We start from the raw sequence: 22,769 nt of genomic DNA, 5'->3' as shown, positions 1-22,769 counted from the left end.
TGCTGCTTGTTAGCACACTGTTTATTTGTATGGCTTTATCAATCAGTTCGATCATCTCAATAGTTCGGCCTACCATGCTACTTTGAAACTTAACATAATTCAGGCCAAATTTTACGATAAAGAAAAGCATTACTTAAAGGGAGTCAGCTCATGTTTATTACAAGAAGAGAACAACCTTTATTATAATGTCTTCAATATACTGCCTCATTCTGTCTATCCGAATTCTCTCCAAGTATTTGTTGTATATAGACAATTTTGCTTCTCACTGCCCCTTTAATCAGGGGAGAATTTGTTGGTGTCGTTATCCTGAAATTTCCTTCATGTTGAATAAAACCAATTTTCAAGCAGGACAAAGGTCTGTCCCCAAGACATTACGGCAGATCCCTAAAACATTCACAGATATAAATCCCAAATAGTCATAAGCTTTTACAGTAGTTGGAAAGATATGTCTGTGTGTGTGTGTGTGTGTATATATATATATATATATATATATATATATATATATATACACACACACACACACAGACATATATATGTGTATATGCATGTGGATATATGTATGTGTATAAGTATATATACATACATACATACATATACATATGTGATAATCTAGGTCTACAAGGTATGAGAGGTTGTTTTTAGAGATTTTGGTTTCTTGATTAAACTGAACAAGAAGTAGTGACAACAACTCGGGATCTATCTGAAATAATTAGTTGGAGGAAAAATTCTAGTGCTCAGGTAGCAAGGAATTAGTGGCAAATGAGAAGGCTCCAGAAGAGAGTTCCCATAAGATATGTTAGGAAAAGTCTGAGGAGTCAACAGCTGATTTTGGAATTGAAGCAAATGGGAGTGTAATCAATAAGTAACAGTAAGGGCTAGAGAATGACAATCTAACTTTGAGTTCTCAGCTGATTTCTGGGATGAGAAAGGGAAAGAAGAGATATTCAGGCATTAGACCATGGACCAAGAATCACAACTCTCAACATGCAGTCCTGCTGGAATTCCTAAACCTACATCCCTGAAAACCTCTCTCTCATTGATGAAGCAGAGAATAGTTTCATTCCTGAAAAGAGAAAGTCTTGTGGGAAGATGTAATTAAGTTCAACAGGAGATATATTCCCTAGGGCTGAGATCTTAGTTAGGATGTTGTTTTCTGATTTGGGGGAATACTGCATTCTGTTACAGACAAAAACAAATGAGATAGATGAAATCCACTGTCTTAAACTTAGATAAGTTAGAAACTTATGAGACATGTTAGACAAAGTAAATAGAGCATATATGTGTGACTATACCTAATATTGACAAGGCACTAAAAATACAAGAGGCAACCAAGGCACTAAATATTCACGGCACACTAGGTATGCATAAGACTTAGCAAGTGCTCAGTATGCGGGAGGTCTTAATTCAATTTCCCACTGATGACTCTTATTCTGGTCTGTCCTCTGCCCAGGAAATACAACTGAATCCACAACTGCTCAGCAGGCTCTCTGGCACCTACAGCTATGACCAGGTAAAACTGCCTTTTCTATTGAGCAAATGTGCCTCACTGGCCTCGGGCACACTCCATTCGATCGGGTCCCCCGGCTCAAATCTCAGCTCTGGTCCTCTTCCTAGCCACACTATCAGGGGGAAGGCGATGAGGCAGAGTAAGAGTCAGGGCATAAGAACAGATTACAACTCAGGAATCAGGAACTGTGCTCTCTCTACCTGACTGGCATCCTATACTAATAGTGTTAATCTATCCCATCACTTTCTTCTTGTTCTTCACTGTATATTTCAAGTTGATTCAATAAACCATGTGATTTGAGCTTGTAACCCTTTCTGTTCCGTGACCTCTGGAATGGCTTGCTTGGTAGTGTATTTGGAGGCTACCATTATATTAAGGCAACTTCCCACAAGGCACGTGAACACAGTCAGAGACTTCGAAGATTTCTGGTCTTCTCATTTTATTTAGTGACAGGAGCCTGCTATCTATTATGAGCTCATTTAAGCTCTAAACTTCTTCTCATAGCTCACTATTCTCCATCTGCATCAGGCTTAACTTGGCTCTAAAGGACCAGAAACATATCACATTGAGAGAGTTAACTAACCTAAGTATTGAAGCTGCAATAACAACCTTGCATATTTCTCTTTGTTGCCTCTGCTAAATATCAACCAAACTTCAGCAAATAATCTTGACGGAATAGTGCTTAAGTCTGGCCTGAAACCATAAAATGAGAGGAAGTAAGATCGTGAGAAATGGAGAATATTATTAGCTATATAAAATAGGTAAGAAATTACCCATTACTGATTACAATTTTTTTTAAATTAATGACAGTAAGTCAAAACAGATGCATATTGAGAATCACTCCCCACAACCCAAGAGTTGTTTAAAGAAACGATCCAGCTTGGTGACAATGTTTCAAGTAAAACTACAGCTACAAACTAGATGTTTTTGTATAAATGTATATTATTATAAATTCAGCTAAGTGTTTGGCACAATAATATGAAGAGTAAAGTACCAAATGTCATCTCTTAGATGAAACTAAAAGGGTAGATTAAAAAGGACAAGCTATGTAAAAATTAAGCTATTAGAAACAATTCAAATTGTAAAAATCTATGTCTTAAAATGCCTTCTCTTCACTTCTGAAAATAAAATAGAGAAGACTTTCAATGCTTATTTAATTAAACACAGCTAGAGACAGTGCTCATTTTGGTATTACAACTGTTTAACCTCCGTCTAATACAGGTTATGTCAGTTCCCTAAATTCAACTTTGCCCCATTCCCATGTTTCCCCCATCCCTCCCTGCTAGTAACCGTGACACTGTGAGAAAAATTTTCTTATTTGGAATATTTCCATAGTATCATATAACCAATCACAAGATAGATAAATAGATAGATAGATAGATAGATAGATAGATAAGACAGGCAGATAATATGGTCCATTGCCATACATTTATATGACAATCAGCATCATTATTTCATGGTTGTATTTTTACACAAAATTTTATATATGTATATATTATGTATTTTATATATATATAGAATTTTTTATAAAAATACAACTGAAATAATGATGCTTATTTACATAAATTCAACATTGTTATATAAACACTCCTATTATATATGCAGTTTGTCATTTCTTCATCCCACTGCACTATGGCATAAGGGACAGAAGTTATAGTTACTTATTTCCTGAGCCAGGACACAGTGCTTGCACACATTGCATGTCCAGAATTGATATTCAGTGACCGGGTTTCCTGTGGCAACACATGTCGGCAGCTTCCCTTCCCCTCTGTAAAATAAGAGGGGACAAATATACTTTGAAACTTCTAATTCCTCAAAACTTCATTACACTACAAAAACTGAAGAATGAAAAGCATTTCAAGATAAGTTTCAAATAAAAAACTTTCCTTACAATGAGAAAATCAAGTATTAATACACTTACAAGACTAAATTAAATAGGGTATAATGTTAAGGTAGATTACTTCAAAATTTAGTGCTTTAATTATTATATTACACTATTTAGATATAAAAATCCAAGCTTCTAGTAAGGTGTTATAGAATGACATCTACTAGTTACATTTAGCCTACCCTTCAAGAAAGCTGTCCAATTCAGATTTTCTGTTATCTTTTGGAGTATGTTTGGTGAAGATTTCTAGAGCAAGATTTTCATATTGCTGTTTCTGTTCCGAACTGAGGGTCTCTAAAGATTCAAGTTTAATAAAAGCTTTTGAACAAGTGCCAAAAGCCCTACTGGCACATGCACAGAGTGCTAACAGAGAGTAGATCTCAACGGCAGGGATGATGTCTTCATAGTCTCTCAGGTGAAGAGCTAGGAAAGAGAAGACAATTTGGATTTTTTAAAGCAATCATGATATCTTGAACGTGCATGGGAAAAAATCTACGTTAAGCTGTTTCAGTTTAACCTACATGAACTTTAGCAAGCTTAAAGAAAACAATGGTAGGTGCCCAGAGAACAAGTAGGAGGAAGGAGGCTCCATGATCTCCACATTCTGTAACTCCAGCTAACAGCTCAGGGCCTATAAAAATAACCATCATCGAATGATGCACATGGCTGTGCCACTTAGAAATATATACACAGACCAAAAATAATTGGTGTCAAAACACCCATCTTTTGTTGCATATAAATATGTTAGAATTTCTGTGGATTCTCAAGATATCATGTTTCTTTTTGTTAAAAAAGCAAAGCATGAAATCATATGTTTTCTCTTTGTGTTTCTTTGAACAGATTATTGCTTTTGTTTGTCTTACTGAAACAATAGAACTTTGAGAAAAAAAGAAGTGAAAATGAGACTGTAAGTTGTCAGTTCAGACAATTTATTTTGCCAGCTACCATACCTTATTTTCAATTTTTCTATGCTGGAGATATAATCTCTTTCTTAAAAATGCACTGCACAATTAATATCAGATTGGTAACCAAATTGTATCTTTTTATTTTCTAGACCTTGCAATCTTAAAAATATCTTGTTATAGTATGATATTGGAAATTTCACAAAACAATTTAAAACAACATAATCATGTATTTTACAACTAGATTCCTATAAACTGATGCTGGGGTCAAGTGTTTACAACAAAGTTCAGTGGAAGAAATTTACAAAAAGGAAATTCATTGAGTTACAATAAAACATACCCTCTAATTTCACAGGCTCACAGGCAATAATTTACAGAGTACACATTGTTTCAGATCATTTTATCACTGAACGACAACCATATTAAAGCATATGGATATCTTCACCCAGTAGGTAAAGAATCTCAAGTTAAAAGTCCAACTGATCTTGTAATATAGTAAGTCTAGATACTGTGCATAAATTATAAAAAATACAACTATTTTAAACAGTGCATAACTTATATCACATATTAATCAGTTAAAATTCAATGAAGGTAAGTTATAAACATACAAAAATAAAAATGATTCCTATGTATAGCTGATAATCAATTAGAAAAAAAAGGTACATTCCCCAGTGCTAACAATGACAAAAACAGGAATCAGCTACAAAAGAAATGTACAGAAAATACAATAAAACTATAGAACTTTAGAGAGAAACACAGATATACAAAACGTTTTTAAAAATTGATGTTTCTGGATGAGAAAACTCAATATTATAAATATATCAATGATCCCAATATTAATACATTAAATTAATGCAATTCTAATTCAAAATCCACTAGGACTTCACTGAAACTCTTCCCACCTTCAAAAAGATTCTAAAGTTAATCTGAACGAACAAATGCAAGCAAATACCCAAAATGTTTTTCATAAAAGAAGAGGAATGAAGGATAACAGAAATTCCAGATATTAAAATGTAAAAGTAAGGTAAATAAGAGGAAGTACAGACACAGAGGTCCATGTCTAGAAAATAACAGCCTAGGAAGAGATTAACAAAATGTGTGAATTTAGTTTCATAAAGGTAGAATTTCAAATCCATGAGGGATGAATAAGTTTTTAATAAATGGTTTTGGAATAACTAAGAAGTTAAAATAAAATACAATATTTAATAACCTTGAAGTAAAGGACTTCCTGAGCATGACCCCTATCAAGACTGATTGATAGGACTATGTAAAAAGCCACTGTCAATATCATCATCATGACTACCACTTCTCGAGGGCTCACAATATCCAGGCACTATAATAAGTAAATTTTCTTTTCATAAATTTCTCACTTAATCCTCAAAACAACCCTATGAAGAAGATCCTATTATCCCTACTTTTCACAAAAAGAAACTGAAGCTTAGAGAGGTTAAGTAATTGTAACTTATAAATGCCAGGGAAAATCAACAGATATGACAGAGGGTTGCTATATATAATTTCTAAAGAGCTCTTACAAAAAAATGAATAAAGAAAAAGAAAAGTCATCATTATAGAATTCCAGAAACATTCAAATAAAAGAATTTCTCTAAGAAGGTTTCTTTTAAAGATGATGCCATTGTACTATAGATTGATGATGCATTGGGGTATGATGTGTGCTGGTGATGGCTATTTCACAGTGGCCCAACCAATGTGACCCAGGGTGGGTGGTGACAGTGCCGGCAATGCTGTCATGGCCCATCTGAAAGCGCTGTAACGATTTAGTCATTCATATGCTTTGGTTTATAACATAATTCTCATAACTATGCTCTTTTGGAGTTAACCTATCTAAACTTGAAGATATTGTTAATCCAGAAATGAAGATCCTGATACTACATGTAAATAACCTTCTATAAATTATAGTACATAAATACGATGGCACATTATATAGGTATTAAAAATGACAACATAGATCTACATTTATCAATGTAGAAAGATAACTGCAATATACTGTTGAGGGTAAAAATCAAACTCAGGAGCAACATACATTGTGTGATATTATTTTAAATAAAACTGTATACAATTTTATAGGCTTGGAAAAAATGTCTAAAAGGAGGTTCACCCAAGTGTTAGCAATGATTATCTCTGAATTATAAGATTATTTTACCTTTTTTGATTTTTTTCTGTTTTGGTTGAAATTGTTATGTAAGTATCAATTTTATAAAAAACATTTAACATACAGTTAAATGCTATAGAAATCTATCTACTAATATCGAAATATTTTACAACATATCATTATGTTTTTTTAAAAGTACACAAAAGTATGGTTTGTTATACTCTCAATATTTTAAAAAAACAAATTATTTCTAAATATATATACTTATTTTTATTTAAATATATATTTTATATAATTATTATACATAATGTAATACATATTACAGATATTAAATATGTAACTATTTCTAGTTTATATTTTATATATATATATATATATATATATATACACACACATACACACACACACACACACAAGGATATGAACTGGGCTATTAAGTGTTTAAGTGATAGTGAATGCTATAAATGTTCTTTTTGCTTATCTCAAACTTCTGGTTTTTCTGTGAACCGTATATATTGCTTTCCATGTATTAAAAAATAAAAAGAACTTCAAAAGGGAATGTGAAAAACAGATCATAAACAGCAAATCTCAAATATATGAAAATAAATCCACAGAAAAAAAAGTGTTATTGAAATCAATATAAGGGCACCTTGAAGGAGCTAGCCCTTCATCTACAATTTATGATTTTTGAGACATGTTATATACATTAGGTAATATGCCCACCTGTCTTCAATGCATTGTCAACATAGCCCTCGTAGAGCTGCCTCTGCGCCAGTATGAAGAAGTGGTAAGCCTCAGCCCCTCTCCAAGCATTATCTGTGAAACGACTAGTTGTAGACAGAACTTCTTCTTCCAGCAAACCAGCCAAAGCAGAAGTGGCCTACAAGTAAAGCAGACCCACTTTTTCTGTCAGCACAACCCTAACAATGGTCCTTCCAATAGAGATGATTTCTGAAACTGGTATATCAATACATTAAAATAGCTCAGTTAGCAGATTTTATCATTATAAAACTGTCACTACAGACTTAATGTCTCCATTATAACTCACATTTTGTTAAATTGATATGATCAAAGTTTTTCTTCAGTTTTATTGGGGTATAATTGACAAATCAAATTGTAAGATATTTAAAGTGCACTTCGTGGTGATTTGTATACGGGTACATTGTGAAAGAACTCTCCTCCCCATAGTAACATCAAACTTTTAAATAGAATTGATTAAACTTTAAGTTAATGTAAGGCTTATCTGTACATTAAAATAATATATATATTCTAGGAAAGTTTTTAAAACTCACTGATTAGAAAGGATTTACCAAGTAAGGAATTTAAGCAAAGATTACAGATTAGTAAAAAAATATAATTTTCAATATTTCCAAGTTGAAATGTCTAAATGTGAGCAGTAATTCCAAATCAGTCATTCCTTTTCCTCATATCATTTAAGAAAATAAATGCAAACAAGTAAATTAAATGGCCTGTCCATAAAGAGAAGTTTGATAGTTCTTTTTTCCTTAAACACTTCAGATGACTTAATGTTACTTAATGTTCTACCTTACCTCTGAGCTCTTTCCTTTAACTTTTCCTCGCTGGGCATTTTTCATTTGCTCATGGTACTGCTCTATAAGTAAAGCTGATAGTACATAGAGCTTCTTAACACGTAAAGGTTTAGTTCTTTTCTTTGCCTCTTCATCTGCAATCTTTAAACATTTAAAGAATTGGGGGAAAATATTTCTCAATCTATACTTGTACAAATATTATCATTTCTGAAATACGATTCTCTAAAAACAGGAGGAAAGTCAGTAGGGTGGAATATAAATACCACCCATTTTCTTTTCCATAGTACTGATAAGTACTTAGTTCTTTCCTTAGTATTTAGCCATTAGAGTTATAACTCAAAACAATTTAAGAAAATAACAGATGCTGATAAATAATTAAATCAAAATGAAGAAAGCTTTCATAGAGTGGCTAGTATTTTATATAACAAAGAGATTTTTAAAATAATGTTCCAAGTACCCAGAGATAAGATGGCTTTAACATGGTATATCCTTCAGAAATTTAAATTTTTTTAAATGATTCGGAGGGAAATTTTTCCTTTGTCATTAAATCAAATGGGAAAAGTATAGACTAGAATGTAAAATTTGCATACATTAATACTGTTACTGGTCACGTTCCCTCCAAATGCATACTATGAAAAGTGTAACGTCGAGATTGGGATTGACATATATACACTAATATGTATAAAATAGATAACTAATAAGAACCTGCTGTATAAAAAAAAAGTGATATATAATAAAATCTTTCTTAAATAAAAAAAAAAGTGTAATGTCTTTAAAACTTGCACATTTAAAAGGACTTAAAGTTTTGTTATCATCAGGATTTAAATTCCAGTTAAGGGAATTTGTACTTTATGGTCCCTGAAAATTCTATAATTCCCTGTTAACTTCGGTATTAAGTAAATATAAAACTGCTTAAGCATCAATAAGGTGCTAAAAGTAATAAACAGCCTTTTTAGTAAAATGTAATAATACTAAGATAACACATAGTTATAGCAGTAATAAATGAGAGGGATTTTGCTATAACAAATATTTGTTTCCAAAAAACGGAAAATGTATCCTTGAGTTATAAGAAAACATTGGTAACTAGAACAAGCCAAATACTCACCAAGATTATTACATTACCTTAAACATCAGCTTAGCAGCATCATAAAAGTAACTGGCTTTCCGATAGAGTTCTATGGCATCAAGAATTTTATTCTTTTCCAATAAATGAGATGCATACCTCGCTAACAGGGAACCAATTTCTTTCATATTATGACTTTTAGCCAATTCAACAGCTTTGTTCCACTGGGGAAAAAATATATATAGCATACAATTACCCAAGCATTTATAGTCAGATATGTCTTAAAATACATACAATAAAGCTTTAAGTTTATAATAATAAATAACACTATATCAAAATAAAAAACTGGTATATGTTTTTAAAAATCACTTAAAATCGGAGCAATTATAAATTTTAGGAGTCAAACATGTCAAAATAATCAAATGATCTGAGACTGATTTGCTTAAGAAGTACATCTGAAAAAGAAAGCATCAAAGTTTATAATCACATTAATCTTATAATTCTAATTTTGCACAAACTATGAGCAAGAAAAAGATACATTTGTTTATAGAAAAAAATACACAATTTCAGTTAAGAAAATGTCCTATCAGATTTAACATTTAAAAGTTATTTTTATAAAGCAAATGGAGCTTTATAAAATACTTCAAGAAAATACTTAAAAGAATACATTGATAGTCAACAATTTCAACAATTCTGCATTTTAATTTTAGTTAAATTCCAGCTCTTAAAAGTATCAAATATGTGTTTTCTATAAGGGGAAAGGAAAATAGATTTGCCAAAATAAATACTGATAAAGTAACTCAATTCCTTCCTCTTGCAATGACCATTAACTGGTCCTTCTTTGGAAACAAAACCCAAGCCTAATAAAATGCAGAAAATTATGAAATTACTTCCAGACAAAAACTTGCCAGACTAAAAGCACAGGGTTTGTTCAGGTTCCCATACTGAGTTAGTTATGAGCGGGTCTCCCTTAATGGTAGCATTTCAAGAGGTAAATGCAAATTCCAACATTTTCTCAGTCCTCAACTAAGTAAGAGACTATCTGGCTCCCTTCACAAAATCCATCTCAAGCTCTCCAACCCTTACAGGCAACAGTCTTTAAAGCATCACTATGGGTGACTTTAATTTTCAGTTCCTTACTCGGTTGAGATGTACACAGGTATCCACTGCTGCCTTTGGTTGATTACATTTCAAAAACGCAGTCACTGCTTGTTCACACATTCCAGCTCTCACAAACATCTGTGCTACTTCCTGTGGATAAAATAATACTATCGATCTCATAGAACAAGGAAATCACTTATATTTTAACTTATAAAACTCCATAGGGACATAAGAATATTAAATTTTCTGGTGGCTACAGTAATTTTTCTTTTAAATGGACGTAGGGGCAGGGGCTACAAACCAGAAGAGATGCTAAAACATCACTTTTTATAAAATCTGGGCTTCACTGGCTCACAGCACAGATCTTATTTTCAACCAGGTTTTGAAGATACTGCACTCTTACCTTCTCTCAGTGCAGTAGCTAGCTTACAGAAATACCAAGCTCCAAAACAAACCCCACGCTAGCAAGTAAAAAAAACCCTTTAAGGCAATTGATGTTATACTCAATGTCGATCATTAATTAGAGGTTTAAGGGAAACCTGACACTCAGAGGGCTCTCAAATCCCTCTATAAAGCAATGCCCCAGACAAGTTGGCCATTCATCAGTTCGGGAAGCTGAACCAAAAACAGAGGAGGAGAACCACAACAACCACTGATCACACTCCTTGGGCTGTACTTCCCATCTTCAGAATATCACTTTTTTTTCTTTCTTAATATCTAATTGGTCAGCGTTTTCTCTCCCCATCCCTACTCCTAAAATATTTTGGGATATATCATAAAAGTACAATTTTGTACCCAACTATCTTTTTCAAAGTAATGCTTATATTTTCCTGATTATAAAGTAATACATTCTTATGGTAAAAAAAATTAGAAAATATGAAAAAATAAAGGTACACATAATCTTATTCCCACAAGAAACCTCTCTCTCTATTCTGGTGTAATTTCCTAATATCTGTATCCTGTGAATATATATGTATATGTGTGTTTGTGAATATATCGTAATCATATTACATATAGTTTTGTATCCTGTGTTCCTCACTTAAATATTTTGTACATTTTCCCATATTATTAAAAAATCCTCCAAAACTTGATTTAAAATTTGCAGTACTACTGAAATTTTTTAATTATTTTAAATATTTAATTATTATAGCTATAATTACTTAGTACTTAATCAGTAATATTACTGCTCTGGATACCGTACAGCAACATTTTTTTCTGCATCATCAGACACACCTAACAGATGACAGTATAATGTCAGATACACAGTCCCTAATCCCAGGGTTGTAAGTAATTTCAGTTTTCCTACTCAAATGAACATATAAGATTGAGAATAAGGGTGTGTAAAAATGCCATTATTACAGGGATAATTGCCCTAATTCACAATAGAGAAAAGAACTGAATTAACAGAATTCTATACTCATCTATTAAGTAACCGACAAAATTTTGTAGCAGAATCCACAACTGATATACGTCCAGACCCTGCAGTTGAGAGCTACTACCTCTCCAGGTCTCGTACAACTCAGTGATTTACCTTTCTGATAAAACAAATAAAATACAAGCTCACTTACATTATTCAAGAATTAATTTAAAGAGCCTTGAAAAGAAAACTTAGAACAAAGTTATAGACAGCTCTGCTTTTAGTTTCTTTTTTTCAACATTAAATCCTTTATTATTAATATAACCTAATAAAAGTCAAGCTATCTTGACTTTTATTGCTAATATAACCTAATAAAAGTTTATTGTGAACCTAATAAAAGTTTAAGCTATCTTAAACTTTTCTTATAGCAAATTTCAAACATACATACGCACACACTACTCCCCAGATCATTTTGAAGCGAATCTCTGACATGTCATTTCATCTGTAAATATTTCACGTGTTCAGCTAATTTTTTAAAGCAAGTTTACAAAACTGACAAGCCTACACAAGACTGTGATCATGTTAAAATAGTAGGAATATGACTGATTTCTTCCTCTCCAGTTTCAAGCATTCTGTAATACTGGTAAATTGTTTTAATAACTAAAGCATCATTCCATGCCTAAGAAACTGTAAAGTTTTAGTTAATTTTTAATTTTCTATATTGCAGTGGACATTTCCAGACTACGACATAAAAACCTTATAAAGTAACCTAACAACTCCAAAAACTGAAATTTATAATACCTACTGGAAGCAACTTGTGGTTTTCTGGAAGTGAATTGGCAAGATTCTCCAATCCCTCATAATCCTCTAACATATAATAACACTCAGCTAAGCGTTCCTGGTTCCGGCCTTGTACATAATATTGTACAGCATTCAACCTATGGAAAGAAAAAAAACCCTTTTAAAACTAATGTGAATCTCCTCATAAATAAGCACTTTTACTAAAAATGTTCTTTCATTAGAATGCCAGCACTAGTATTATTCCAATCATCTTTAGTTACAGTATGTCTTTGAAGCATATAAATTGAACAAAAAGCAAAACTAAACTAAAGACTGCATAGCATATTTTAGTTACAACATTCTTTGAATGTTCTTAAGAAATATGTTTTAATCTGATATACAGTTGTATTTCCAAACACTGACATAAATAAATAAGCATACTGATCAAAATAACTTAACAATAAAAGTCAATGATTTCTGAAAATAATCTATAATAACAAAAGAAAATATAAACTGTGGCCTCAAACAGTAGAAAGCTACCTGGAACTACAGTATAAGTCTTCTGGGTTTTGAAACTCCAAAGTCTTACAGTGCTTGAAGGATCTCTTGCTCCTCAATGTGAATCCAGAGCTATGTGAATTTTGGGATCTGGAAGGATGGTCTTCATTTCCCTAGCATTATTTCATAGGGAAGTACTCAGGCAGTTACAATTTTAAGTGCCAAATGAACGGATGAGGGGGTCCAGATAGGTTACCTACCACTTTTGCCGATCAGCAAAGTAGTCTCCGATGGCATTGTGGGCTTGTTCAAGGAGACTGTCATCCGCATCTCCAGATCCAGTTTTCAGGAGTTGGAGTACTCGAAACCAATCTCCCAACTTCAGCCGGAGGCCAATAGCCAGATCTCTACAAAAATTGACATTCACTCATTCATTCACCAAGTATCTATCAAGCGCCTACTATGTGCTAGGTTCAGTTCTAGGGCACTGAGAATACACAACAGTGAAGAGACAGATAAGGTACCTCCAAACATTTTAGAAATTTAGCCTCACCAGGTAAGAGGCAATGGAGAGAACCTGCAAAAGGAAAGAGGAAACAATTTCCTGCCTCTTATTATCCTAGACTTTCAATTTACTTGGCAAAATAATGACTTAAATAATAATCACTTCTTTTCATCAATTTCTTAAGACATAATCAGACTTATTTCATGTTTACATGTTTGGGTTTATATTTCTTTTCAGGGCTTGAGTTGTATTAGCAACCTCCTGAAAGTACAAATAATAAAAATTAGATATAATGTTCACAGTTGAAATGAAGTTCATACAGTATTTTATATAAATAAAAATGAAATATAAAGAGTAAAACTCAATCCCTACTTTGATTTTTATTTCATGCTCCTTGACAAGTGAAAATTAAATAATGGCCTAAACCAAAAAAGAGAACCCAAATAATGAGTGGTATAATAAATGATAAAGCCTCCAGTCTCTGCAGTCATATGAATGTTTTTCCTACCAAGTGAAAAAAGTCTCCCATGGCCAGTCATTAATATTACATAAAAACAGAGAAGAAAGTTGCCCCAAATTACAAAGCATAAATTAATGAAGGTCATGTAGACTATCTAGGTTGTAATCCAAACAAATTATTTTCTGAAAGAGATGGTATGATACATTTAGTCTATTTTACAATCCTCATTTGTGAAAAAAAAAAAAAAATCACAAATTCTGGAATTAGTCCGGATGCCTGCACCTTTATCACTTACCTTCTGTCCATATCAAGATACATCCTTTCAGCCTCTTCGAACCTGCCGAAGTAGGCAGCCACTTCCGCCTGCTTCATGGACTCACTCTGCAGGTTACCCAGGCGCTTCACAAACTTAATGCCTTGGTAATCTTTGCAACGCACAAACGCTTGCTCTGCAGTGTGCAAATCCAGTTTCTGAAGAGCTGCTTCAGCCAGTAGGCGCCTTTATTAAAAAGAGAAACAGAAAAGCCAATGGCAAATTAAGGATAAACAAGTCTTGAATCAGAATTCAATTATTACACCTACTGTTTCTAGTGAAACATGGTGGAAAGTGATTATTTTAACACATTTATACGTTTCATATAATATTATGCTTATGTTGAATACTTCCGAATCTAAAATAAATTTCTATATTTTAAATCTAAAAAGAATAAGAACAGAAGCCTATTCCCATCAGGAACCTCGTATGAGAGCAGGGGACGACAGAGCTGAGACTTCACACCTGAAAACTTGAGAGGTTTTATTTATTTATTTTTAAATACCAAAGTCGGGGGTGTGGATTATCCTCTATGAACTGAGATGCATCCTCAATTCCAACCTTCTCAATCAGTGCTCGGCTATCTCTCAGGGACCGAATCTCAAAGTTAATGATATAATCCTTGTCTGGATATTCTGGATTCTAAAAGTAAAGATGAAAAGAAAGAAATTCAAATAGTTGCCTTTAGAGTATGTTTTTTTTTTTTTTTTGCGATACGCGGGCTTCTCACTGTTGTGGCCTCTCCCGTTGCAGAGCACAGGCTCCGGACGCGCAGGCTCAGCGGCCATGGCTCACGGGCCCAGCCGCTCCGCGGCATGTGGGATCTTCCCGGACCGGGGCACGAACCCGCATCCCCTGCATCAGCAGGCGGACTCTCAACCACTGCGCCACCAGGGAAGCCCTGTATTTTTTTTTTTTTTTTTTACAGTAAAAACAGCAAACAAATAAACAACTGTATCATATTATCAGCAAAACTTGGCAAAAGAGAAGTTGCCATGTGTGGGTCTTCGGAATTATCTGGAAAACATCCACAGTCCACAAGTGAAGTCCCTCCTGAGGCAATCAGGGGAAAAGGGGACAGTCGTCAAAGGGGTCCCTTACAATCATGCAGCCTTGTCTCCCTTGGCTCAAAATGTCTTTCCCCAGGAGCTACTCTCTTCCCGCCCCAAGTGCTGCCAGCCTCCACTGGAGCAGAAAACACCATGTGCAGGGCCTCTACCCCTCACTCCTTAGTCTACTCTTTTTTTCTATTATTGAAAAAAAAAATTATAAATAGCAGTTGCTCTGAGGGTGGGTATGGACAGATTTACTGGGAAGAGGCATGAGGGAACTTTCTAGCATGATAGTAATGTTCTGTATCTTGACAGGGGTTTGAATTGCACAACCGTATGCATTTGTCATAACTCACTGACTGGTACACTTAAGATCTGTGCATTTCATTGTATGCAAATTTTATTTCAAGTGAAAGAAAACTATAAGCAAATACTGAACTTGAATTAGTGAACTTTAATTAATGATATGCATGCTAAAGTATATATGTACTAACTCTGAAATATATTAAAAAACAGGACTGATTAATGGGCAGATAGACAGATGGACAGAAATATGACACAGCAAGTATAGTAAAATGCTAAATAGAATTTAAGTGCTGCCCACATGCTGTTGGGCAGCAGACAAATTTTTTTTAAAAAAAAAGAAAAAGGGCTGGTTTTCATCACTACTTTCCTTTTATAATTTAGCAGCCTGACAAAGAAAAAAAAATTTAAAGGCCAGTCTTGCAGCAAAGAACTAGCTAACAGCCAGAGAAAGAAAACAGTTATAACGAACTCACCGATATTCTACATATTCTAAGTAACGAAAAAGTGAAGCATACAAGAAAATTAGAGCCCCCGTGTGTAAAAGAGTAACGGCTCCCATGGACCAGAGTTCTCTGAAAAGGTTAACTGAGCCACACATACCCCTTCCCCACCCTGCAACTGAACCCCTGTATCTAGAAACTGAAAAGTTCTTAGGGAACTACCGTGCAAAGTAGGATGGAAAGAGCATGAGGTTTGGACTCAAACAGTCCTTAGCTCAAATCCTAATTCCATCCCTTGCTGGTTATGTGGCAGCTCTTTCTAGAACCTGCCCTACCCCTCTCCCTACCCACCTAGGAAGCCAGGGCCATCTTCCCCAAATATAAACCTAATCATATCATTCTCCTGCATTACTCCGCCACCGACTCCAGGATCAAGTCTAAACTCCACAGCAAGGCATACGAGGTCACTTATGACCTGGGTCCCCTACCCCATTACCTCTCCCCAGCCTCATTTCTGCCAGCACTACAGTTACACACACCAGCTTTGAAGCCAGAAAGCTTGGAGTCAAACCATGCTTTTGCCTACTGCTAACCGGGTATCACTGGCAAATCAGCTTATTTCTCCAAGCCTCTGATTCTTCCTCTGAAAAAATGGAATAGTAATCAAACTTACTTCCTAGCATTGGGAGGATTAAGTGAGATAACACGTATCAAACACTGAGCACAATGCCTAGCCGTGTTATCCACATTATTCACAGTCTCAGAACTGACCCAATGCTCTCTTGCTTCAGACCTTTGAAGAGATACACCTACTGACTGAACCACAGCACCCCTGCCCCTCTTCCAGTTGCTGAAGTTCTTGTCTATCTCCCCAACTCCTCTACTTGAAGCCAGGAACTGTCTTACTGGCTCTCAATAAATATTTGCTGAGTCAGTGAACAGATGAACTTTGGATAAATCATTTTCAGCCACTAAGAGCCTTCCTCACCTAAAAATGAGGTCTGTGTAATATCTACCAGGTACAGGGGTAATCACAAACAAACATCTCATACAAAGGAAATTTAGAGAACTGTTAATTCCCGTCCTTTTCCTTCTGCACTCCTCCTCCTCTAGTCCTCCAAGAAATTTCTCATGTTATTTCTTTTTCCTATTTTATTGAAATATAATTGGCATGTAACATTGTATTAGTTTTAGGTGTACAACACTCATGTTGTTTCTTAAAACTGTATGCTTGAAGGAATCCACAGTTCAGCTAAATATTTCCTGGGTCAACAAGACCTCAGAGGGAACTAAGGTATGACAATATTCTTTTCTTTACGGCTTTTTATGTAGTAAGTCAGACAGATAACAAAATTGTCACACAGAACCTGGTTTGCCCTCACAGTTTAACAATGCGTGCCACTAAACCGGGCAACAGTACTGTAGTTATTCTTTTTTTTTTTTAACATCTTTATTGGAGTATAATTGCTTTACAATGGTGTGTTAGTTTCTGCTTTATAACAAAGTGAATCAGTTATACATATACATATGTTCCCATATCTCTTCCCTCTTGCGTCTCCCTCCCTCCCACCCTCCCTATTCCCCCACCCAAGGTGGTCACAAAGCACCGAGCTGATCTCCCTGTGCTATGCGGCTGCTTCCCACTAGCTATCTATTTTACGTTTGGTAGTGTATATATGTCCATGCCACTCTCTCACTTTGTCACAGCTTACCCTTCCCCCTCCCCATATCCTCAATCTAGTAGGTCTGTGTCTTTATTCCCGTCTTACCCCTAGGTTCTTCATGACATTTTCTTTTTTCTTAGATTCCATATATATGTGTTAGCATACAGTATTTGTCTTTCTCTTTCTGACTTTCTTTATCCTAGTATTAGATGTGCATAAAATGTGTATCAAGAATTTTAAAGTACATCTAACCAGTTTAAACATGTGTTTTAAAAAATTCTTCATAAAAGTCAATATAATCATCAGAGCAACACATCACAGGCATTTTTAAGCATTCCAGCATTTAAGGCAATCAGCAACAATGAGCCTTTCTTTTTTTTTTTTTTTTTTTTTTTTTTTTTTTTCTTTTTTTAATTAACATCTTTATTGGGGTATAATTACTTTACAATGGTGTGTCAATGAGCCTTTCTTGAAAAAAATTATAATGATGATATCCAGCCAACTAAAAGATTAATCAAAATTAAGAACTCATGTACAGAGAAAATGTAGAAAAAGACTGGTAATAGCTTCCATTTAAATATAAGACTACATATGTGGAAAATTAGGGTTACAAAACAAAATGTTAATGTTCTAAATCTTGACAACATAAAAATAACAATGTGCCTAACAAAAAGAAGAGAGAAAGAGGGAGAAAATGTAAAAACACCGTCTTTTAGAGTGACAATCAATACTATTAAAAATTAAGATGTAGTTTAAAAGCAATAACCTCTTAGTTCTTCAGTTTTTTTCTTAACCCAGAAAAGCTGTATCATTTGTGGTGGAAAAAAAATTAATGTTCTACAATTCCTTCAGATTCACTGTCACATTACTGAATTAAAATTAAACACTAAACAAGTAGATTGTACAGTGATGTCATTTTTATAAAATTACTTCTGTTTATTCATCTAATCTATCAAATCTATCTTTCCACATACTGGTTACAGCTATACGGAATAATGTTCTGATGTTTACCTAATGTTAATCATTAAGAGACCTAGATTGTAACAGAACTTCAGACCTTCCTTTTTGACTGACTGCTGATAGCTTTTAAGCCTCACCCTTCCCCCTTTCCCTTCTGCCTCACATCTGGACAAGATGATAAGAAAGCATAAGTGTTCCATCCTTTGGTGACGCAGGAGTTTCAAACCACACATATCTCTACCTACCCATGGGAACCCTCACCCTAGGCCCACCCTCTAACTGCCCAAAAAACCCAAGCCAGTCTCCTTTCCCTGCTCTCAAACCAATTTTGGAGCAGCTTGGGAAGCCTATCCTTTCTCCCCTAAAAACTCATTAAGTTTGTAAGACCGTTTTACACCCTTTTGGTGTATCTGTGGTGTCATCACTCTTTACACGCAAACCAAATTTTGGGTGAGGGCCATTCCTGCTGCGGCAGGGTGGTCATGACACAGAAAACAACTGGTTCCCAATAAAAGAGCTGCAATTTACATGTCAAACCAAAATATGAAAACATGTTACAAAATGCAACTAACTTCTGGAAATTTAAAATCCACTATTCCAATTCCAAAACACATATGTAGTACATAGAAAAATAAATATTTTGGATAAAAGGAAGGTAAACTTTCAATACATTCTTAGAGTAAAATATTTTCAAAGAACATTCAATGAAGGCCAAAGTAGGTATTCAAAAATTATCTGGAATTCTTTATCTGGAATTAGAACTTTTTTATAAAACCTGAAAAATAAAATAGGAGAACAGTGGACCTCCAAATAAAAAAGTTACTCAAATATCCTAGAACAAGCGAAAGACTAAAGAAAATTATCAAATATTTCTTCAGTATCTCTGTTATTAATATAAAAATAATGAAAACAACTAACTACCATTTATGAGCTCTTGATCACAGTGCTGTTTTTCACTCATTATCTTATAAAATAACAATCCGGTAAGACAGGTACTATTACTATCCACATTTTATAGAGGTAAAAACAGGCTCATAAACAGGAAGGGAAAAATGAAACTTTAAAAGATGAAGGAACCTGTCTAAAGGTTGTATAGGTGACAGGGCAGGGCTGGAGCTCCTCACTGCACACTCCTAACCAGGACACTACACTGCCTGGTATAAAATGAGTCCCAGTCAAGCCAGCAACAGAAATATAATTGTTTTTTAATAAGAATTACCTTTAATATCTCATCCAAAAGAACAGATTTAATTTCTAAATCCTCAAAATTACAAATATATCCAGAAGTCTGAATGGGTTCCTTTAAAGACAAAAACAAATGTTATGTTTAACTGTACAAAAGTTTCCTTCTTTACCATATCATGATTTTAACTTTTATTATCAAAATTTTCAAAACAACAAAAAAGGAGAGAGAATGTCATTAACACCCATATACACATCATCTAAATAATTATTCACATTTTAGAAATATGCTTCAGTCAATTTTTTGGCTAAGGTATTTTAAAGTAAAGTAAATTTAGACATGACATTTCACCCCGAACGATTTCATATCTCTAAAACATAAGGATGTTCTCTTACGTGGCCACATTACTATTATCACACCTTAACATAATCAGTATTAATTCCCTAATAGGATCCAGTATCAGTTCAAATTTTCTGAATTAATCCAAAAATGGTTTATACAGTTTGATAATTCTTATTCATGCCATGCAACATTAAATTTAATTCTTAATGAACTGACAAACACTATATTTGTATCTAAGCATCAAAGTCCCATACCATACTGAAAAGTATGTTCTCTATAACATTAGCCAGAGGGCATCCTTGATAGAATCATTTCCTATATAAGAAGATTTAATTTGCCAACATGGAAACACATGAGCCTGCTATATGTCTGTTTCTTGTCCTAGCGTTATACAGGCTTGTAGAAATAAAGTATGGTAAATGCATATTATAATGTAAAGTAGTTGTCCTAAATCCCTAGTAAAAGAAATACACTCCCAATATACTTAATACCTTCAAGAACACTGTAAAAAGAATAGGATAACGTTGTCTGATAATGAACATAACTCCAGAATGCAATTTTTTAAAATATGTGTGTGATGTCATAGTGAAATAGAAAGTAACCTAAATCCAAATGAAATAACATATCAAATCTATAACTCTGAAAGTTAGTGCTTCATATATAATAGAAACTACAAAAATTATCACGGTAAGACACTAAAAAGATGAAACTAAGAAGTAAATATTGAATCATATTTAGTTTGCATTTAATATGTCTAAGTTTAATAATGAGGCTCTTGTAGGCACATTATATGTGTTTATTGGGTTTTTAAATGTATATTTTCTTTAAAAAGTAGAAACTGACTAAAATTATATGAGAAAATTTTATAAAATCCCTAAATTTCCTCAAAAAAATTATATTACATATAGGCAAACAGTATGTTTTTATGAACCGAAAAAATCAGAATAAAATTTAATTCACAAAAAAAGCACATGTAACAAAATATTTCTTATAAATTATAGGGGCCTTTCATATACTTTATTTTGGTACTACATGTAAACTAAGTGTACCCTTATAAAAAGGTTAATCACTAGAAAATTTTTTATTTTTAGCTAGATAATTTAACAAAGCAAGAGGGTCAAAAGATAAAGTCATAAAAGATGATCTGTGGATAAAAAATAATACCAAAAACAAAGAGAAAAGGAGAAATAGAAGGATAAGGAGAGAAATCGGGCAGCACCAAGATGGCACAGGGAGACCCTGAGCTCAATTCCTCCCACAAACACACCAAAACTACACCTACATAGAGAACAGCTCTCTGTGAGGATGACTTGAAGACTAGCAGAATGGCTCTTCTACAACCAAGGCTGCAGAAAGATAAAACACACCGAGTCTGGTAGGAGGGGAGGGGAAGTGATCTAGCCGAGACCCACACCCCTAGCAGGCAACCTAGAGATGGAAGGGCTTATCACAAGCATGGGTATCTTCCCTAAGGAGCAAGGGGTTCACACCCCACACTGAGCACCCCAGCCCTGGGGTCCAGCACTGGGAAGACAAGCTCCCTTGGCTGATTTTTAAAACCAGTGGGGCTTACCAGAGGGCTGTAAGAAACTGAGACTCTGATCTTAAAGGGTGCAAGCACAGTCTTGCTTGCAGAGGCAGCAGATTGAAAAGTGCCTGGAACCCTGACTGCCTGCCCAGACTGCACCAGCACAGTCTCCCAGCCTGCACTGGGCTGCAGCTCTAGCACCCCCCACAGAGGTGGCAACCACCACTGCACCATGGGAGAAGACGCAGCATGCGCTGGGCCCTGGCTGTAGCCCTTCCGGCTCCAGCCCCACCTTCTGCCAAGGCAGCGGCCCCAGAAAGCCCCGGGAGAAGCCCCCACCTGTGCTGGGTTCTATAACAAAAGACAAGGAAGGGCATTATATAATGATAAAAGGGTCAATCCAAGAAGAGGATATAACATTCATAAACATACATGCACCTAACATAGGATCACCTAAATATATAAAGCAAGTATTAACAGACATAAAGGGAGAAACTGACAGTAACACAATAATATTAGAGAACTTTATTCCCTACTTACATCAATGGAAAGATCATCCAGACAGAAAATCAATTAGAAAACAGTGGCCTTAAATGACATATTAGACCAAATGGACTTAAAAGCTATCTACAGGACACAAACACAGCAGAATATACATTCTTTTCAAGTGCTCATGGAACATTCTCCAGGATAGATCACATGCCAGGCCATAAGACAAATCTCAATAAATTTTAAAAGACTGAAAAGATATCAAGCATCTTTTCTGACCACAACAGTATAAAACTAGAAATCAATTATAGTAAGAAAACTGGAAATAAAACAAACACATGGAAACTAAACAACATCTAAACTAAACTAAAAAAATCAATGGGTCAACAAAGAAATCAAAGAATCAGTACCTTCAGAGGGTCACTGGAGATGAAAATGATCAAGCAGGGAATATCAACATTAAATACTCACTTCCCAATTCTCAAGGAAAATAGGCTTTATCAATGAATTAGAATTTTGCACACAAATGGCACCCTTTTCTCACACATAATCTGAAGAAGGGTCTACAATGTAAGGAAAGGTATGAAACTAGAATTCATAATAACACTCAAACATATAAAAATGTATTCGGTATTAACCATCAAACAACAGTTTATCTCCCTAATAATAACACAGAATACTATGTCCTAAAGGAGTTCTAGTAAGTTCAGTTTTGAAGAGTATGACCTCACATGCTAGAGGAGTGACTAGCAGAGTAACTAACCAAACAGGGAC

The 22,769-nt window shown here is 34.4% G+C and overlaps 1 protein-coding gene across 1 annotated transcript in view; it reads right to left on the bottom strand.

The window, feature by feature from the left end:
- Positions 1-2,792: 2,792 nt before the first annotated feature.
- WDR35 (WD repeat domain 35) overlaps positions 2,793-22,769 on the bottom strand; it is a 59,610-nt gene continuing 39,633 nt past the window's right edge. Inside the window, exons 17-27 of the mRNA XM_060027059.1 lie at positions 19,673-19,753; positions 14,537-14,673; positions 14,014-14,217; positions 13,014-13,160; positions 12,281-12,413; positions 10,158-10,268; positions 9,077-9,241; positions 7,955-8,095; positions 7,128-7,284; positions 3,575-3,815; positions 2,793-3,275 (exon numbers count right to left, since the gene is read on the bottom strand). Coding sequence (XP_059883042.1) covers positions 3,125-3,275; positions 3,575-3,815; positions 7,128-7,284; positions 7,955-8,095; positions 9,077-9,241; positions 10,158-10,268; positions 12,281-12,413; positions 13,014-13,160; positions 14,014-14,217; positions 14,537-14,673; positions 19,673-19,753 — 1,668 coding nt within the window. The 3' untranslated portion in view covers positions 2,793-3,124. The remainder of the gene's footprint in view (positions 3,276-3,574; positions 3,816-7,127; positions 7,285-7,954; positions 8,096-9,076; positions 9,242-10,157; positions 10,269-12,280; positions 12,414-13,013; positions 13,161-14,013; positions 14,218-14,536; positions 14,674-19,672; positions 19,754-22,769) is intronic.

The sequence above is a fragment of the Delphinus delphis genome, chromosome 12 (assembly GCF_949987515.2).
Source record: "Delphinus delphis chromosome 12, mDelDel1.2, whole genome shotgun sequence".
In the NCBI taxonomy this organism is placed as follows: domain Eukaryota; kingdom Metazoa; phylum Chordata; class Mammalia; order Artiodactyla; family Delphinidae; genus Delphinus; species Delphinus delphis.
The sequence above is the reverse complement of the archived record's forward strand: the minus strand, read 5'-3'. Positions and strand labels throughout refer to the sequence as shown.